The 16,259-nt window shown below is 39.1% G+C and overlaps 1 protein-coding gene across 8 annotated transcripts in view; it reads right to left on the minus strand.

Moving 5' to 3' along the window:
• Positions 1–16,259, minus strand: part of LOC141961214 (cohesin subunit SA-2-like) — a 62,829-nt gene that overhangs the window by 12,270 nt on the left and 34,300 nt on the right. For 7 of the 8 annotated variants that reach the window (XM_074907961.1, XM_074907988.1, XM_074907971.1 and 4 more), the window contains 12 exons: positions 12,900–13,007; positions 10,829–10,937; positions 9,882–9,999; positions 8,884–8,987; positions 8,351–8,443; positions 8,176–8,265; positions 6,966–7,169; positions 5,386–5,462; positions 4,320–4,407; positions 3,227–3,304; positions 1,149–1,241; positions 389–557 (listed from right to left, as the gene is read on the minus strand). In XM_074907961.1, the coding sequence (XP_074764062.1) occupies positions 389–557; positions 1,149–1,241; positions 3,227–3,304; positions 4,320–4,407; positions 5,386–5,462; positions 6,966–7,169; positions 8,176–8,265; positions 8,351–8,443; positions 8,884–8,987; positions 9,882–9,999; positions 10,829–10,937; positions 12,900–13,007 (1,331 nt within the window). The remainder of the gene's footprint in view (positions 1–388; positions 558–1,148; positions 1,242–3,226; positions 3,305–4,319; positions 4,408–5,385; positions 5,463–6,965; positions 7,170–8,175; positions 8,266–8,350; positions 8,444–8,883; positions 8,988–9,881; positions 10,000–10,828; positions 10,938–12,899; positions 13,008–16,259) is intronic. The other variant, XM_074907999.1, reaches the window with a different exon arrangement.

Genomic DNA, 16,259 nt, shown 5'->3' on the forward strand with positions numbered 1-16,259 from the left:
TAGTCCTTTTCTCTGATGGCTTAGAAGCGTTCATGCATTGAGGGAGTCACACTGTAACATTGCAAGGCCTTCCTCTAACACCATCTGTACCACCAAAGTCAGTCTACCAAATACTTTTACATTCTCATCCATCCCTGCATTTTATCAGCCCTTTTCATCCCACAAGTATATTGGCAGCTATTTCCTGTGGTTGATCCACAGTGAATAAAGATCAGTGAATAACAGGTCAGCCACTTTTTTGTAAAGAGGCCCAACCAAAAAAACAAAGAAAAAAAAAAAAAAAAAAAACAAACAACAAAAAAGACAACCAGCCCCTTTTCCTGATACATTCAGTGCAGATGACAAATAACAGCAAAAGTGGTAGATTGTTTCTCCAGTGATGTCTAACCTTTGCTTTCATCTTCTTCCTCCATGAAAACATGTTCCTGGATAAACAAAAGCAGTTTTTCCTGAAGTGATGTGCTAGGATTATAATCTAGAAGTCCAGCTGCTTCTTTGCTATTATTTGAATCCTGATGACTCAAAATCAGCAACCAGTCACAGAGTATCATGAAGGTCTGTATCAAGCAAACAAAGCCAAAGAAGGATTTAGAGACTATGTTACTTTTCATGCCAGTTCCACCTTGTGTCTCCATCAAACACCACAAGTCAAAATCTACCTTCTATCCCATTTCTTCTTTGCAAGCTAAAGATTTCTGTTTGTCCCAACATGTGGTAAAATGCCATACCCAAGCCCTTCCAGAACTTGTACCTTAGGATACAGTATACACAAGTATCATGCATGAACACCGCCTAAAGATTTTCAAACTTCCACTGGAAGGAAGTAGAGGTCCATTATGATAGAATATATTTTAATGCATGAATCACTAGACAATTTCTCCGTTTTTAAAAACGTTTTAAGTAATATTCATAGCAAAGCATTAGTAAAGTAATGATAGCAACCAGTACACTAGTCAGTCTAATCAGGAAACACAATGATTATCAACTGGCAAATTAAGTCATTCATAGTTGAAGATAATTTTTTTAAAGAGTTATTTCTCTGCTGAGAGGCAAAAATTTATATGGAAAACACTAATATGAAAAGAAAGGCAGGCATTTAAAAGGAGGACTGAGCATGAACACCAGTTAAGTGATAGAGAAACACAAACCTTTTCTCTTACATCTTTTTCCTTATGTTGGAGGAAGCTCATGCAAATCTGACTGAAACGTCTCAGCTCTCTTCTTAGTGCAAAAAGAGTCTCCTAAAAACACATTTAGGAAAAGTGACAGGACAAATATGTTAGTGACTATAATCCAATAGAAAATTACAGAACAAATAACAGTTTCATCTTTCTTCCACTGATGATATTAAGATAACACAGCTGATGACATTATGAAAGAGCTGACATCTCACAGTAGCAACAGTTTACTAGAATGAACAACTTTAAAACCATGTCTTGTTTTCAGGCACAGTACCTGGGATAGAAAGATCTGTAAGAATATATACTTCACCCTCAACTCTGGTGCAGAAATGTGACAGATACTAGGACATATGCATCTAGTGGAAGGTGTCCCTGCCCATGGCAGGGGGGTTGGAACTAGATGATCTTTAAGGTCCCTTCCAACCCAGACCATTCTGTAATTCTATGATATGATACTTATGATCTGTCACACTTGCTGAGGCTAGTGGTATTCAGCAAGTCACAAACTCTTTGTTTCTCTACCTGTAGGATGAACAGCTCTAACAGCATGTATTCCCTTATTCACTTCAGCTTATCCTTATAAAGCAGTGATAATGATTTCCCCTTTAGAGATGGAAGTAGAGTCATTAAAAACTCTGGTCTATCCCACCTAATTTTCAATGTGAATTGCCTTCTGGAGTTGCTTTTCTCTCTCCCTCTATTGACGACAGAGGGAACACAGTTTAACTACACTGCTAACTTTGGCACTCAGAGACTTAAACACCTCTATTTGTTAAGATGAATCCAGCAAGACTATTTGATTTGCCCACAGCCACATGAAAGACTTTCTGATCCTTCACCAGGTCCCAGCTGTTGCACTGCACGGAGCTTTCAGCAGTCAATAGAAGAGAGAATGCCCTTACAAGAGAGCTGGATTTCATGCTATGCAACTGTATCTGTATAAGAAAGAGGATCCATCCCAGGGCATGCTGAGAAGATGCAGAAGGGAAGGCAAAACATTGCCTTAACACTACTGAAGGAGGGGGGTGGGGGTGGGGAAGGAACAGTCCTAGAGCTGCTATCCAGGAAATGTTCTTTTTTGCTCTTGAAACTTCTTTCTCTGCCAACATCCAGATTTGGCTGTGCAGAGTGGGCCGTAACATTGTGCTTCCAATCAAAATGTCCTCCCATATGAAAGGCCAAATTAAAAAATGTGCTGCCCCATTATCAGTCAAGCTAACCATGTCTGGACTGAAAGGCAGAACATACTAGAGCAGTGAGAGATGCGGACATCCACACAGGAATGGAACGGGACGGGAATAGATAGTGAATCAGTCACCAAACGGGTAACCTCCCAGCTATCATTTCTCACACAAAACAAATGTCCATGTCAGTGTCCTCTTCTGTACACATGGGAGCACCAGGGGAAGGAGACAGAATGACAGAAGCAGCAGTACTCAGTGTAGTCAGAAATCACTGTAAGAGGAGCTGCACATTCACACATGAACCAAAGCACAAAAGCATTTTCCTCTCTGGTGTCTTAAACTAGACTGTCTTCTGAAATACTTGCCAGAGCTTGGCACTTTATAAAACCAATTAAGAAGGTAAATAGTCAGCTAATGACAGAATTATCACTTTCCCCAATCTTTCTGCTAGAAATATATAAGTAAAACAAGAAAATAAAAGCAAAACAAAGCAACAGGACTTCTTAAAGTTTTCACTGAATATTCTTTGTTGCTTAAAAAAAGAAAACAAACTGTTTCACAGTGTAACAAGTTCCTTATCTCCATCAAGCCCCAGAAATTTGATGCACATGTTTTACAGTAAAAATAGAGGTGAACCATTGTTCACTTATTCTCTTGCAAACTAAAAAAAGCATAAACACTTTTTTAAAAAAAGAGGGAAGACGGAGAAAATGCCTCAACTCAATTTGGTTTCCTCAAGAAAAAACACAAATTATCTTCTTAGAAAGCTTGGGGGGGGGTTTGGCAATCTGAGAACAGAAAAGCGGCTTAGAACTTCTAGAAACACAATTCTGGGTTTCAAAATTGTGTGGAGTGGCCAACCTTGGGAGGATTTTCCGAAACTGCAGCTAGTTGCCACAGGAGAGAAAAATACGTGCACTGGAGAGCTGGCAGGATCATCTGCAAATAAAAACACGTCCTTTATTTACATGAAAGGCTCAACAGCAAAAAGCTTAGGACTAAATGAAGCATCCAAGCCTGATATTCCGCATGCTGCTTGCATAAGCATTTCTGCACTGTGAAGTATTTAGACCCTCAAAATAAACTTAATAGATTTACATTCAAGCAAACATTGCCTCCTGAGAAACTTCATTACTAAGGTGCTGCTTCTGCAAAACTCTGATGTCTTGACGAGTTCAGTGGAAAAATAACCAGGTACTAAAAAGGGTGTTCACAGAGGCTAACTTTAGCCTAGCTTCTCCGGATTTCTCTGAAGTCTCTGGTGAAAGGCAGACTCCTCCAGAGGGCAATTCAGAGCAGAAGGCAAACCTTGGTGCTCTGATGCTCCATTTAAAGGAGTCCACCTCTACCCACTGGCTGCAGGCTCTCTCTACTCAACTGAATTTCACTCCTTCCCAAATAACCTCAAGTTCTCTCCTGAAAACGGAGGCTCATTAACATTCATTACAGCTAGAGTACTTGACCTTGTAATCATAGAATATACACCTCCATCTTGGCACAGCCGATGTTGGAGTTGAAGCAACCAGACAACCAAAAGCATGCAGTTGAGACAACAGGTAATTACAAAACATCTTCACCAAGAGTCAATCTGCAAGCAACAGGTCCAAAGTATTCCAATTTCTGGTTTCATGCAATCTATAAGAGGCTCCTCACAGTCCCAACAATTTCATATGTACTGAGAGCAAGACTGCAATCAACTCATGACAAAGAATCAATCTAGATGTCAGATGATTATCATAGTTTTGGACAATCTCCAAAATAAATGAATCTATGGCATGAATTTACGAATTCCAAAAACGTTATATCAAAGACAGCCTCAGTCTCCCAGATTGAGAAACAGAAATAGTATCTTCCTGCCTCATAGGACACTGATATATAAGATTATTTAACATTTCCTGATTTTCCTGCTTTCAACAAGAAAAATCTCTTTCAATGTTAAATATTAACAGCTCACCAGAACAGGCAAACTCCCATGTTCTATTTCAAAGACCAGCAACTTTAAAGTCTTTTCATACAGATTCCACTTGGTGAGATCATGGGCACTGCAATTGAAAAAGAAACAATAATGGTACACTAAGCAAGAAATAAAAGCTCACCTGACCAAACAGGTTAAATGCATCCTATTTTTGCCTTCATCTGATGTAGAGCACTAACATTAAACAACTAATTATTAATTGTAAGAGGGAGGGAAATAAAATTACATTTTTCGTGATCTAATGCTGCAACCTTTAGTCCATGGCTTTACACTCTGCATTCCTACCACAAAACTGCAGTGTTGTGAGGAGCGGAAAAAGAAACTTGAGCTCTGTGCCTTTTCCTATACTCTACCCAGACTAAGTGCCCAAAAAGGTCTAAAGAACAACTTCCCCACCCTACTTTAAAAGGCTGTTTCTAATACTCGAGTGTTTGTACCTTAATGTTAGACTTCTCTTTGCAAACAGAGCAGCCCTAGCACACAGAATAGGTAAAAGACATACTGAGAAGGCGGCCCAATTCCCCCACCCTCTACTATCTTGCATGATAATTTACTTGGTGAACAATCCCTGGAGATACATGCTTTTGAGAAATCCATCTTTTAACAAAAGAAGATCAAATAAACTAAACAAAACAAAACAGATTACATCTGCTGGGAAAAGAGACTGCATTCGCTATACTCTCTTCAGACTGACTGACTACCTGTGTTGACAGTAAAGCAATGCAAAAGCATCCAGCTAGGCAGGAGGCACCACAGAGAGAATCTCTGTGTTCACTCTGACATCCCAACTCTGTAGCACACACTTCTCAGCCACATTAGAGCTGATGCTCCAACCTCAGTAACAAGTCCAAAAAGAATTCCATATCCATGAGTACAGTTCTGTTGAGAAGAAACTAAACCTTGCAGCACCTCTCACATGGGATCATTTTCATTCTCTTATGAAAAATCTCATTGAACCCAATGAACAAGAGCAATTCTCACTTTGCACCTGTTAGGTCAACACTTAGGTATATGGGAAAGTAAATTGTGTAAATAAACATCTCACTTATGAAAAGCTGCTACTCTTCTCAAAGCAGAATACATCTGGGAAATTTCTCCTGCATCCGTACAAAATCCTTCTTCCTAAATTATGAAAGTTTGGAAAAGAGAAAGGAATTAGCCAGCATGGCACAAGGCAACTGCTATGTTCTCTTCCCAACCAACCCAGAAGCTTGAATTACTCTCCTCCAGCCTTTCCCAGTCCCTTCACCTTTAACCATGCTACTCATGTCTTCCTCTATAGTAAAAAGAAAACATTTTGACTGCACAGAAATTTTGTATAAGGAAATGTCCCTGTCATTAATAAACCCATGGCAGCCTCCCTAGACTACAGTATTGCTAACACAGAGTGAAAACTAGCAATTAGGCCAACACAGAAGTGCTAACCCTCAGACTCACAGTCCCTCACACAGTTGTTAAAGATCTCTGGAAAGCTAACTGTTCACATGGTGCTGACTCTCCTTGCTTCCAGCTGCCAGATCACATTCAAAGATAGCTAAAAATATATTAAATACTTTCCCATAGATGCAATTGCTGTAGTTTCCACGAGTATACTACGTGGTTATGGGAGATGGTATATACAACCAGGAATTAGAAGGGAGGGGTTCCAGGAGAAAATCTCTTTATTTAGATATGGATCACATTATGAAGGAGTTGAAGAATCCCTGGTCTAGCACTTATCTTGTTTCTCGTAAGTACACATTCTCCCACATTGACATACATATCTATTTAAGACCAACAAAATAAATCCAATCTGAGGTTAGGGGATTTTTTGGCTTGACACATTTTACAATATCCCAGCGTCCAATAAAAACCTGCCAGTGTTAACTCTCATACCATGGCATGACACCTGTTCATGACGGCACAGTTGATCAGATCAGCTGCGGGCTTCTGTTGTTCAGTTTAGCCAGCAATCTATTCATATCACCACCAGCTGTTTCTGCTTTTTAGAACTAATGAAAAACTTTGAGGGAGACTCTGTGGTTATCCTTCAAGAAGAAAGTCATCATTGCAAAGACCCCAAAGCTTTGAGGGAGACTCTGCAGTCCTTCTTCAAGGAAAATGTCATCATTTCAATGACCCCAAAGCTATACAAACTGCATTACAGACTGGTGCATTGGTTTTATTTTCTCCTAGTACTCTCTCTACAGACAAAGTGGCAGCACAAAGGACATCTTGTGTGCAGTCAAATATGTAGAAGTACAGAACTATACCCTTCTGGGAACAGTCTCATCACCTATAGGTCCCCAGCACCTATCAGCTGATCTTGCACATAGTATATTTGGCACAGTAATGGAGCAACTATGGAGCTTAGCTCCAAAATATTCAGAAGACATAAAATGCCCTCTCACTGGTGTGGACTACGTCATTAGTATTTTCACCACTCTATTCCTGCCAAAATACATCTGCTTCATTAAAAATGTAAACAGTCCATTTTTTCAGAGGCGCAAACCCATTTTTGAAAGCTCTGCTCCCCTCAAGCAGAAACAGCAGGCAAAGAATAGTTTCATATCCTCCTTAATTTTTTTGTCTTATTTTTTTTTCCAGGGAAACAGTCTGTTTATCTCCACGATGAGTCACACTCACCTTCTGCCAGAAGCCATCTAGTAGCTGGTTAAGCTGTCCCATCAACTCATCTATCAGTTGAGTTCGGGCACGATCCACCTGGCTATAGATGGCAATTTCTTCACTGCAGAGTATATAATAAGTCCTGGAGGAAGCCTCAAGTACAGACATATCAGAGTGTTTGGCCACGATGTCTTTTAGCTCTCTCAGCAAAGCATCCAAATGCTGTAGGTGATAGAAATGGCATTTAGGTAAATTGTACAAAAATCCACTTCTGCTTTAGAAACATTTCACTAGGCCTATATATCTATATAGGTCATATAGCCAACATGAAACAAATGCTAGTCTAAGGAGCAGAGGGGCAAGATTAGAGGATACAACTTCTTTAATGGGTTTATAGCTCTTTTTCATTATTATTGTCTCTGGATCTTCCTAGAGAATGAAGCAACTGCTTTAAGTTCTACTTTATCAATACATGTTTGGCACTACATAAAAATAAAGACAGAGCAGGGAATAAAAAATGCCTTTCCAAAGGACAGGTGTGTCTCCAAGCAATGGAAGTTGTCTCCCTCAGCAGCAGAGGAGGGAGAATGTTTCATATCATGTCAGCAACTGAGGTCTTCACTCAGTGAGAAGAGGTAACTTCTGCCATTCTGCTGACTCTCTCTACCAGTTAACATTTTGTGCTGAAATTAACCTAGGAGTGTTTGCCTAACATTTCCTCCTTGTAAACATCGCAGCTTAAGAATACATTAAGCTATTTCAAGGATTTCATCTATCCATTTCTGACCATCCCTCTCCCAATAGCAGATATACTATCTCCATTCTTATCTTTCAGTTACTGTCATACCCCAGCAGCTGGGAGTCAGTCTTCAAGGAGAATGAAACCTATTCTGTTAGACTCCTGGGAGACACCAGCTTAGACACATGGCATAACCCACCCTCTATCCACCCAACAATGAAAAACCCAGGGCTGGGCCTACCACATGAAACCACAAATGACTGCCCACCAGGGCCAGTCACAGCATATCAGAATGGACAAGCACTAAGGCTTTTCTTTGGTAGCCCCAAATCAAAAAGAAAAGCCTGAATAAGACTGCTTTCCTCAAGGTATGAGACCATTTATTTGTATTTCAACAGTCTCCTATTTGTTCCAAGTCCCACTAAACTCTGTACAGTCACATAAATTTAGTACATTCAACATGAACAGACTACCGCAATTCCTGTTCACCTTCTCTAGACGTCCTGTACTGTAAACATCTAAATCATAATACTGAGGAATCTGTAGAAGATTTGCCACTTTTTGTGCATCTGCTGAATACTGCAGAGAAAAAACAGGATATGAGTACACTGTAGGAATTTTAATGAAATATTTAACATGCATTCACAGAGCAGCTGTTAGTTACCTTTGCCAAGAGCTGAGGAAGCACCATAATAAAGTGTTCAGTAATTTTGGTACAATCTTCCAATTGTATTTTCTTCTCTTTTACTGACAGAATCTGCAGATAAAACATTTTGTTTCAATTATAAAATCTCTTAGATTTGAATGGAATTTTACATGTAACCCAAGGTTAATTCACATGCCTTTGTCTAAAGCATATCAAGCTGACAAAGATACTTTTCCATGGAGACAACCAGATGCTTTTTATTTTTTTGTTAACCTTAAATTAGACTCAAATTGCTGAACAGCTATATCTCATGGATAAAATGCTCACCATTTGTCAATAACATGTTTCAACTGGCTTTCCTCTAACGCTTATCTCCTCAAACATTCACTACTAATAAGATCTAGAGGTCAAAAGACACTATGTCGTTTCATAAAAATAAGCTGTTTTATTTCCTAAGATATACCTACCACAAGGAACATGCTGTCTGGCAAAGCACATAAGGCAAAGAGAATGTGATTACAGGACATTAAATAAGACTAAGATGCACTGACTTTTTTTGCTGCACCTCTGCCCACTGGAGGATGACCTTCAGCTGCTTCTCTAACCGTTGCGAGGATAATTTCAATGAGAGCACTTTCATGGGCATCACTGAGTGCTGTAAGTAAATCAGTTTCCTTTCAGTATCACACAAAAGAAAAATGAAGATGTAGCAACAGCTAATGTAAAGCCTACTCATTTATCTGAGCAACTGTGGAAGGACACTACAGAAAGAAAGATGCAGTGTTGCTAAATAAACACCTAGAGAGTGTTTGATTTAATTTGAAGAAAATTATTTTCTACATTTACTGAACACGAAACCAATTCCTCCTCTCTTAGCTAAACTTTTAGGGCAGTTGGGCTCCCAAAAACACAGACAGTTTTAATGAGGCCTACTCCTACTGACTACTATCTCATTTAAGACAAACCTGCTCCTTAGAGAACGAAAATGCTTTAACTCACTGGTGTCTACAAACTTTGACTTCAATCACACAACCACCTCCAATTCTACTATAACAACTATTCATAGAATCATTTGGGTTGGAAGGGACCCTTAAAGATTTATTTAAGTTCACTTTAAAATAATTCTGCAAAAAACTAATCCTCTAGAATGTGAGATGTCACTGAACTCAACACGTTACTCATTTTCTTTTCAGGCATGAACAATATCCCTGAAAAACTACAATCAATTAATACTTTTAGATTCTTAAGTTTTGGACAAACAAAAAAAGTGAATGCTACATAAGCATTACGGCTTCATTATGCAAGTATTCTTCCAAAGTTTCTACACTAACATTACATAAATACAGAATACTGAATAAAACAAATATGTTGATATAGATATCACATTGGCAGTGCATTGAGTTGCATCTGTTTTGTGGCCCTTGGGGTCCACAATTTGGGATCAAAGGGTACTGCAATATGGAATAGTCTTAAAACTACTTGAAGGCAAAGTTTAGAAAACAGTATCAAGAAATTCATTCAGACAAAACTAAGCTCTTTGCTCACCCACCTTCTCCATCTTCTTCAGCATTTTTTAATAGAAGAGTAGTCATGCACTCCCAGTCCTTCAGGAATTTGCCTGCCCAGTCCCACAAGCTGTCTATGAGGTATGCAACATGGTTGTGTAACTAGGGATAAAAACACAAGCTTATAGAAGCAAACACATCATTAAAAGAAATACAGCTTCATATGTTCCTCTCCCTTTTTCCAATTACAAAGCTTTGTCATTCACACAAATATTCACACACAGTATTCCAACTTTTAGTTTGAGGCTGATCAACATTTAAATACCATGTCTTCAATCTGACACAAAGCAGGAAAGTGGGGGAAAAAAAGCTTTTCTTTTCTCTTTGTAGGACACCTTTCCTTTGTAATTTAAGTAATCTCTTTAAAACTAGCTTCTATATTGCTTTCATATTGCTGATCTTAACAACTAAAAACCCAATCTTGGGACTAGAAATGAGTCAACATTTAAGCAACGTCTGTGAAATTCTTTGCAGAAGGATTCAAAACTGCTGTGCCTGAGACACTTCGGCCAGACGCAGATCTGCACCACTTCAAAAGCTAAGTAGTGAAGTACAGCACTTAAGCTGATAAAACTCTCAGTAAAATTAGGCAGTTCTTAATCAGCATAGAGCCATGGTACAGCAACTCATATCTGCCTGCAGAAAGACACAGACACATACCAAAAACCCCTCACTCAGTGGCATTAGTCTTTCACGTTGTTTTCAGAAGTTGCTTCAGCACTGATTCTCTCCATCATCACAGTTGTAAATTAATTTTAATACAACAGAACAGAAATGTATTAATTAAAAACTCATCCTAGAGAGTGAAAACATCCTAAACACCAAACATTTCAGAGCTCACCACCAAAAATAGTTTTCAAAAGGAAGCCAATACTTGATTTAACATGCAGCACCGATTTACAAGGCTTACTGCAGGGGTTGTTCTCCTCACCTCACTCTCCAGGTAAAAACGTATTAATCTTTTCAACTGGTCAGTACTCGCCCCAAACTTCCCTCCTCCTTTGGGCTGAACTTCTTCATCTCCCTCATGACTAAGCAGCCTGCCAACAGAAAAGGAAGTCAGTCCAATTCTCCCACATTCTCCTTATACTCATTTGCCAATGTAGCACTAATTCTGTCAAGATCCCAAGGACTGTATTTCTCTACATGTCTACTTTTTTACTCCAAATTACATTAGACTTTCTTATCAGATGAAAGGAAAAGAGATTAGATTGTTTTCCATTATGAGAGACCCCTGTGGATGGCAGAGACTTTTTCTGAAAGTTTCACAGGTACCCTGCCAGCTTTCTGGACAACAGATGCAGATTCCACAGCGATGAACATATAATGAAGTAGGCATTTGTTCCTGCTTGAAAAGGGGCTTGCTCTAGGCTGAATTTAAACAACTGGGGAGCAATATTACTACCCAATCATTATTCACATCATGGTATTTCTTGAAACTGAAGCTTCTTAAAGAAAGCACAGTATCTTATAAGAGGCAGTTTACTCAAGTTCACAAATACAGTGGAAAAAATGTTCTTCCTCTTCTGTCTGAAGTATGAAGCACAATACAACACTTCAATTTCCATTTCCCTCTTTATCCAAAATGAGTGTGACTGTACTGCTCATGAAAAGTGCTAATCCCAAAATAAATAGAGGAAGGTCATCCCTACGGATTAATATAAGGCCCAAATGGCTTAGATTTAAGAGCAGGACCACATTACTCAATGTCATTAAAAGCTTATACTTCCAGAAGTTGCTTCTATTGGAACAATTTATGCCAGCTAAGTAAGTAACTTATGTTAACAATGCAGGTATTGAGGAGATTTCAGGCAAACCAAGAAGAAGGGGAGAGGGTGCATAAGCATTTATACTAAAACTTATAGCAGTATGACCAGGGAAATGAGGGGGTCACTAACATCTCTATCATACTAGAATGAATATTTCTATACTGGCAGAAGCACCAAAAGAAGAAATGGGCAAACAACAAGAATTAGGTTTACAGGGTCAAAGTGTCCACAATGCACTGGGAAACTGGGTAGAAAAAAAGTAAAGTTATCAAGGCAATCACTTCAATGGCAAAAAGCAGCAGTGTTCTGAGAGGAAAAACACCTGATTTATGATAGAATATTAGGACCAACACAAAAGACTGAGTAAGACTAGAAGATGTGATAGAAGACTCATCAAAACAGAAATTTATCTTCATTTGTCTTTCTGTTAGACTTGGCTTCACAAACACCAGAATGTCAGCAATTCAGCAGATAGGAAGAGACAACTAGGAGGAGAGTCTGCATGTGTGGAAACACAAATCATTATTATTTCTGAATTTTTCCCCACAAAAGTCTTGCCAAAATATTTTCATTCCTCTCTGTAAGGCAAAATTATTTCTCTCAGCTGTAGAGACAGAATATTTATTTCTTCTCTTTTTAGTACACCAACTCCATTCACTTCATGCAACCATTGTTACAAGAAGACCATTTATAAGAGTTACTCCTGGGGAAGATAAACCCTGTACTTCATTAACCTGACAGAAAATTGGGAGGGCTTTTTAATCTGCTGCATCTCCCATTATTCAGCCTTTACAATGTATAAGGCATCTTCCAAAGGGAGAAGAGGAGGCCGTTTTTGTGATTAATCACCAAAGCTATGGAAATCCAGCAGATGCCAAGTGATGAATTAGCTTGTAAGAAGCAAAGCAACAGGAAAAGAAAGTAGAAAGAAAGGAGGTATGTTCTCAACATAGCATGGCATCTGTGGATCAGTCAGTTGTTTCATGTTCTCTCTGTTAGTCCTGCAACTTTTCTCATGCCTATTGTACCAGGGCTGTGCAAGGGAACAAATGATTACCCCCAACCAGCATTTCTCTTCTGATTCGGTAGAAGAAAGCACATCCACTACCCTCATGGTACACAATTCCAGTAGAAAAATGAATGCTTAATGTCCCTCTTAAATAAATCCACCTTTATTGTGAAACAAATGAGAATACGCAAGAAATAGGCATGCAAGCAGGCAGGCAGAGATACCTTTTATAAAGGAATTCCCCAGCTGCTACTGCAAGCGGACGGTGTGTGGTATAAACAAACTGGTATAACATTTCACAGTCTTCAGTTGATAACACGTCCTCACAGTTCCTAGGCAAAAATAACAACGGAAGTTATAGTTCAGGTTCATCTGCAAAGAATATTATGAATGCTATGTCCAGCTTTTACTAGACTTGTTTCTCCACAGCTGTGCAACTTGTTTAAACAGCAGAATTTTTGTAGGACGTATCTAAAAATGCTATCAAACAAAATTGGCAACATTCTTTTACTCACTGTGTAGAGAAACAGAGGTCTGTGTAAGCCATGATGAATCAGGCCCACTGCATGGACATGAACATTAATTTAAAGTATAATTTAGGTTGATTAGTGGTCACAGTGAAAGAGTAATCGTAATCAAATAGGAAAGTCATGCCTCTACTTTATGCTTAGATGTTCACCATAGAAGATAATAAACAAGAAGCTGTCTTCATTTTGCAGTACAAATTATTTTTAAATTATTTATTTCAGTATTTCAAAACCTATGTTCTATTACACTAGGCTTATACAGTCACATGTAAAAGGAAATCAAAACACATTATTGATAGCATTCTTATGACTGTGACCTTTCTGCACAAACACACTCAAAATCACATTTTCATTCAGCCACAGATCTTGAGAATACCACATGCCAACTAGTAAGCCTAGAACACTCTGTGAGAGATAGAAATGGTATTAATATCAACCTTTTACAAAAAAGAAACTGAAGCATCAAGGTTGAATAACCCACCAAAGAGGTACCAGAGGAGTGAAGCCCAAAGCAAGGATTACAGTTTCAAAATGCCTGCTTCTTACTGCCATAGCAACATCATTGGACTAAGCTACTTCAGAGAATGAAAGAGCAACATATGAGATCCTTAACCTTACTACAGCCAGGTAAGGGGAAAGGATTTTTATTTATTACTGCACCCGATCCTCAGGTAGTAACAGTTTAAAACCATCTACAGCAGTGGTCCAATACCTCCTCTAAAGTTGAGGGTTCATGTTCTTCATTTGCTGGGAGTGATACCTTACAAAAATCAGCAGCCCCTCCTGTGCTTGCTCATTTGTCTCTAAACCCATCATATCCTATAGCATCCTCACAAGTCATAAAGCCCCAAAACATCCTCCAACTTGGCTGAAAAATAATGAGCTCATATTCAACAAGAGTATCACTGGAGTGTCCACTGCAAATATCTTTTTTAGCATTGTCTTGGATTTAAAATCAGTAGGGGGAAGAAAAAAAAAAAGACAGCACTCATTTCTCACAGCCAATAGCCTCTCATTTATAGAAGTTGATACCCCATGAATTTTAGCTTTACGATATATTTACTCATGTATCACTTGAATTTTTCAGTTTTTCCATGGGCTTACAATGGTCACTGAAACAGTAAAAATGTCTTTAAATGGAAGTGCTGACAGTATGTCTCCAGAAGTGATGGGTCAGTACCACAAGATAATGCTTGCCCTCAACCAAAAAGAAAAGCTGCTTTACATACTTCAGAGAGGGTTTAGTGGCCCTTTTTAACATGCAATTCCCTTCAGTATATATTTCCAGTAATAGGACATATAGAAAGTGCTCTGAGTATACATATATCTTGTTAAATCTGCATAAAGGAAAATACTTATGAGACTTATTCAGTCATCTACAGAACTGGGGAAATCGAGGAAAAATGTGTTTATTGAGGTTAAACAGTAAGAAACTGAAAGAGGTAACATGGTGTGTTAGAGTATATGAATCAGCATTGGTGTGTCCTGTGAAGCCATGAATGAAGCATCATATTTATTAAACTTCTACAGGTTTAACAAGTGAAAGTAAAACAAATGCTGACAACAAATTGCACTTACAGGAATAAAAATATATGATATGGCAGGTCTTTATATTAAAAGGAAATGGGGAGTTTATTGAAATAAATGAGTAGTCTGGCAAGGTTTCTTTCATTCTTTTTAATGTCAATCTATTATTTAGTTCTTTTAAAGCACATATTTCTCTGAAGCTGCCCTTGTCATTTTCTTTCTATGCATTTTCAAAAAACTGTGGATAGCTTGAAAAAGAAGAAATTTCTACACAAACATACCATGATCTACAGTGGGCCAACACAGAATCACAGAACAGCTAAGGATGGACAGCACCTCTAAAGATCATCTAATCCAACTCCCTGCTCAGAGGATGATCAACTCAACTACTGTAGGTTGCTGAGAGTTGTGTCCAGTCAGGTTTTGAATATCTACAAAGGCAGAGACTCCACAATTTCTCTGGCAACCTGTTCCAGTATTGGACCATCCCCAGTGTATAAAACCTTTTTCTTACACTTAAATGGAATTTCCTCTATGAACATGCCAAATGTACACATTTTTTTAATAACTGAATTTTTTATTCTTCATATTCCAGGTTTTCTTTTTCACATTCGATGGAAATTGTGAATGCAACACCTGTGTGTCTCTATTTTTAAAAAATTCCTTGCCTAAATTGTTCAGATAGCTTGAAGACCTCAGCAACATGCCTGCCATCTCTTTAAGTAGAAATTAAGGACTCTGCCTTACCAGTACAAATGAAACTGCCTTACTGCCTATTCTAAGAAATCTCCTTTGCTTAGGAAAGGCCCTGGGGGTCCTGGTGGACACCAAGTTGAACATGAGCTACCAACATGCCCTTCCAGCAAAGAAAGCTAATGGTATCCTGGGCTGCATTAGGAGGAGCATTGCCAGCAGGTCGAGGGAGGTGATCCTTCCCCTCTGCTCAGCATTGGTGAGGCCACAGCTGGAGTGCTGGGCTCCCCAGTATGAGAGACATGGACATACTGGAGAGAGTCCAATGAAGGGACACAAAGATTATTAAGGGACTGGAGGAGCATCTCTCCTATAAGAGAAGGCTGGGAGAGTTGCCACTGTTCAGCCTGGGGAAGAGAAGGGTCGGGGGGGTCTTACCAATGTGTGTAAGTACCTGAAGGGAGGGTGCCAAGAAGATGGAGCCAGGTTCTGTTTGGTGACAGGACCAGAGACAGTGGGAACAAACAAACACAGAAGGTTCCCTCTGAACATCAGAAAGCACGTTTTTACCATGAGGGTGACAAAGCAATATAACAGGCTGCCCAGAGAGACTGTGGAGTCTCCATGGCTGGAGATATTTAAAAGCCATCTGAATGTACTCCTGGGCAACTGCCCTAGGTGGCTGTGCCTGAGCAGGGGGGTTGGACCAGATGAACTCCAGAGGTTCCTTCTAACTTCAGTCATTCTGTGTTTCTGAAATCCCAACCTCCTTGGTTTTGTCTTCAAAGAGGCTAGGAATTTACCCCAGTTACATTAGTCTACAGCAGTGTTACTTCC

Source organism: Athene noctua, chromosome 1 (assembly GCF_965140245.1).
Source record: "Athene noctua chromosome 1, bAthNoc1.hap1.1, whole genome shotgun sequence".
Taxonomy (NCBI): domain Eukaryota; kingdom Metazoa; phylum Chordata; class Aves; order Strigiformes; family Strigidae; genus Athene; species Athene noctua.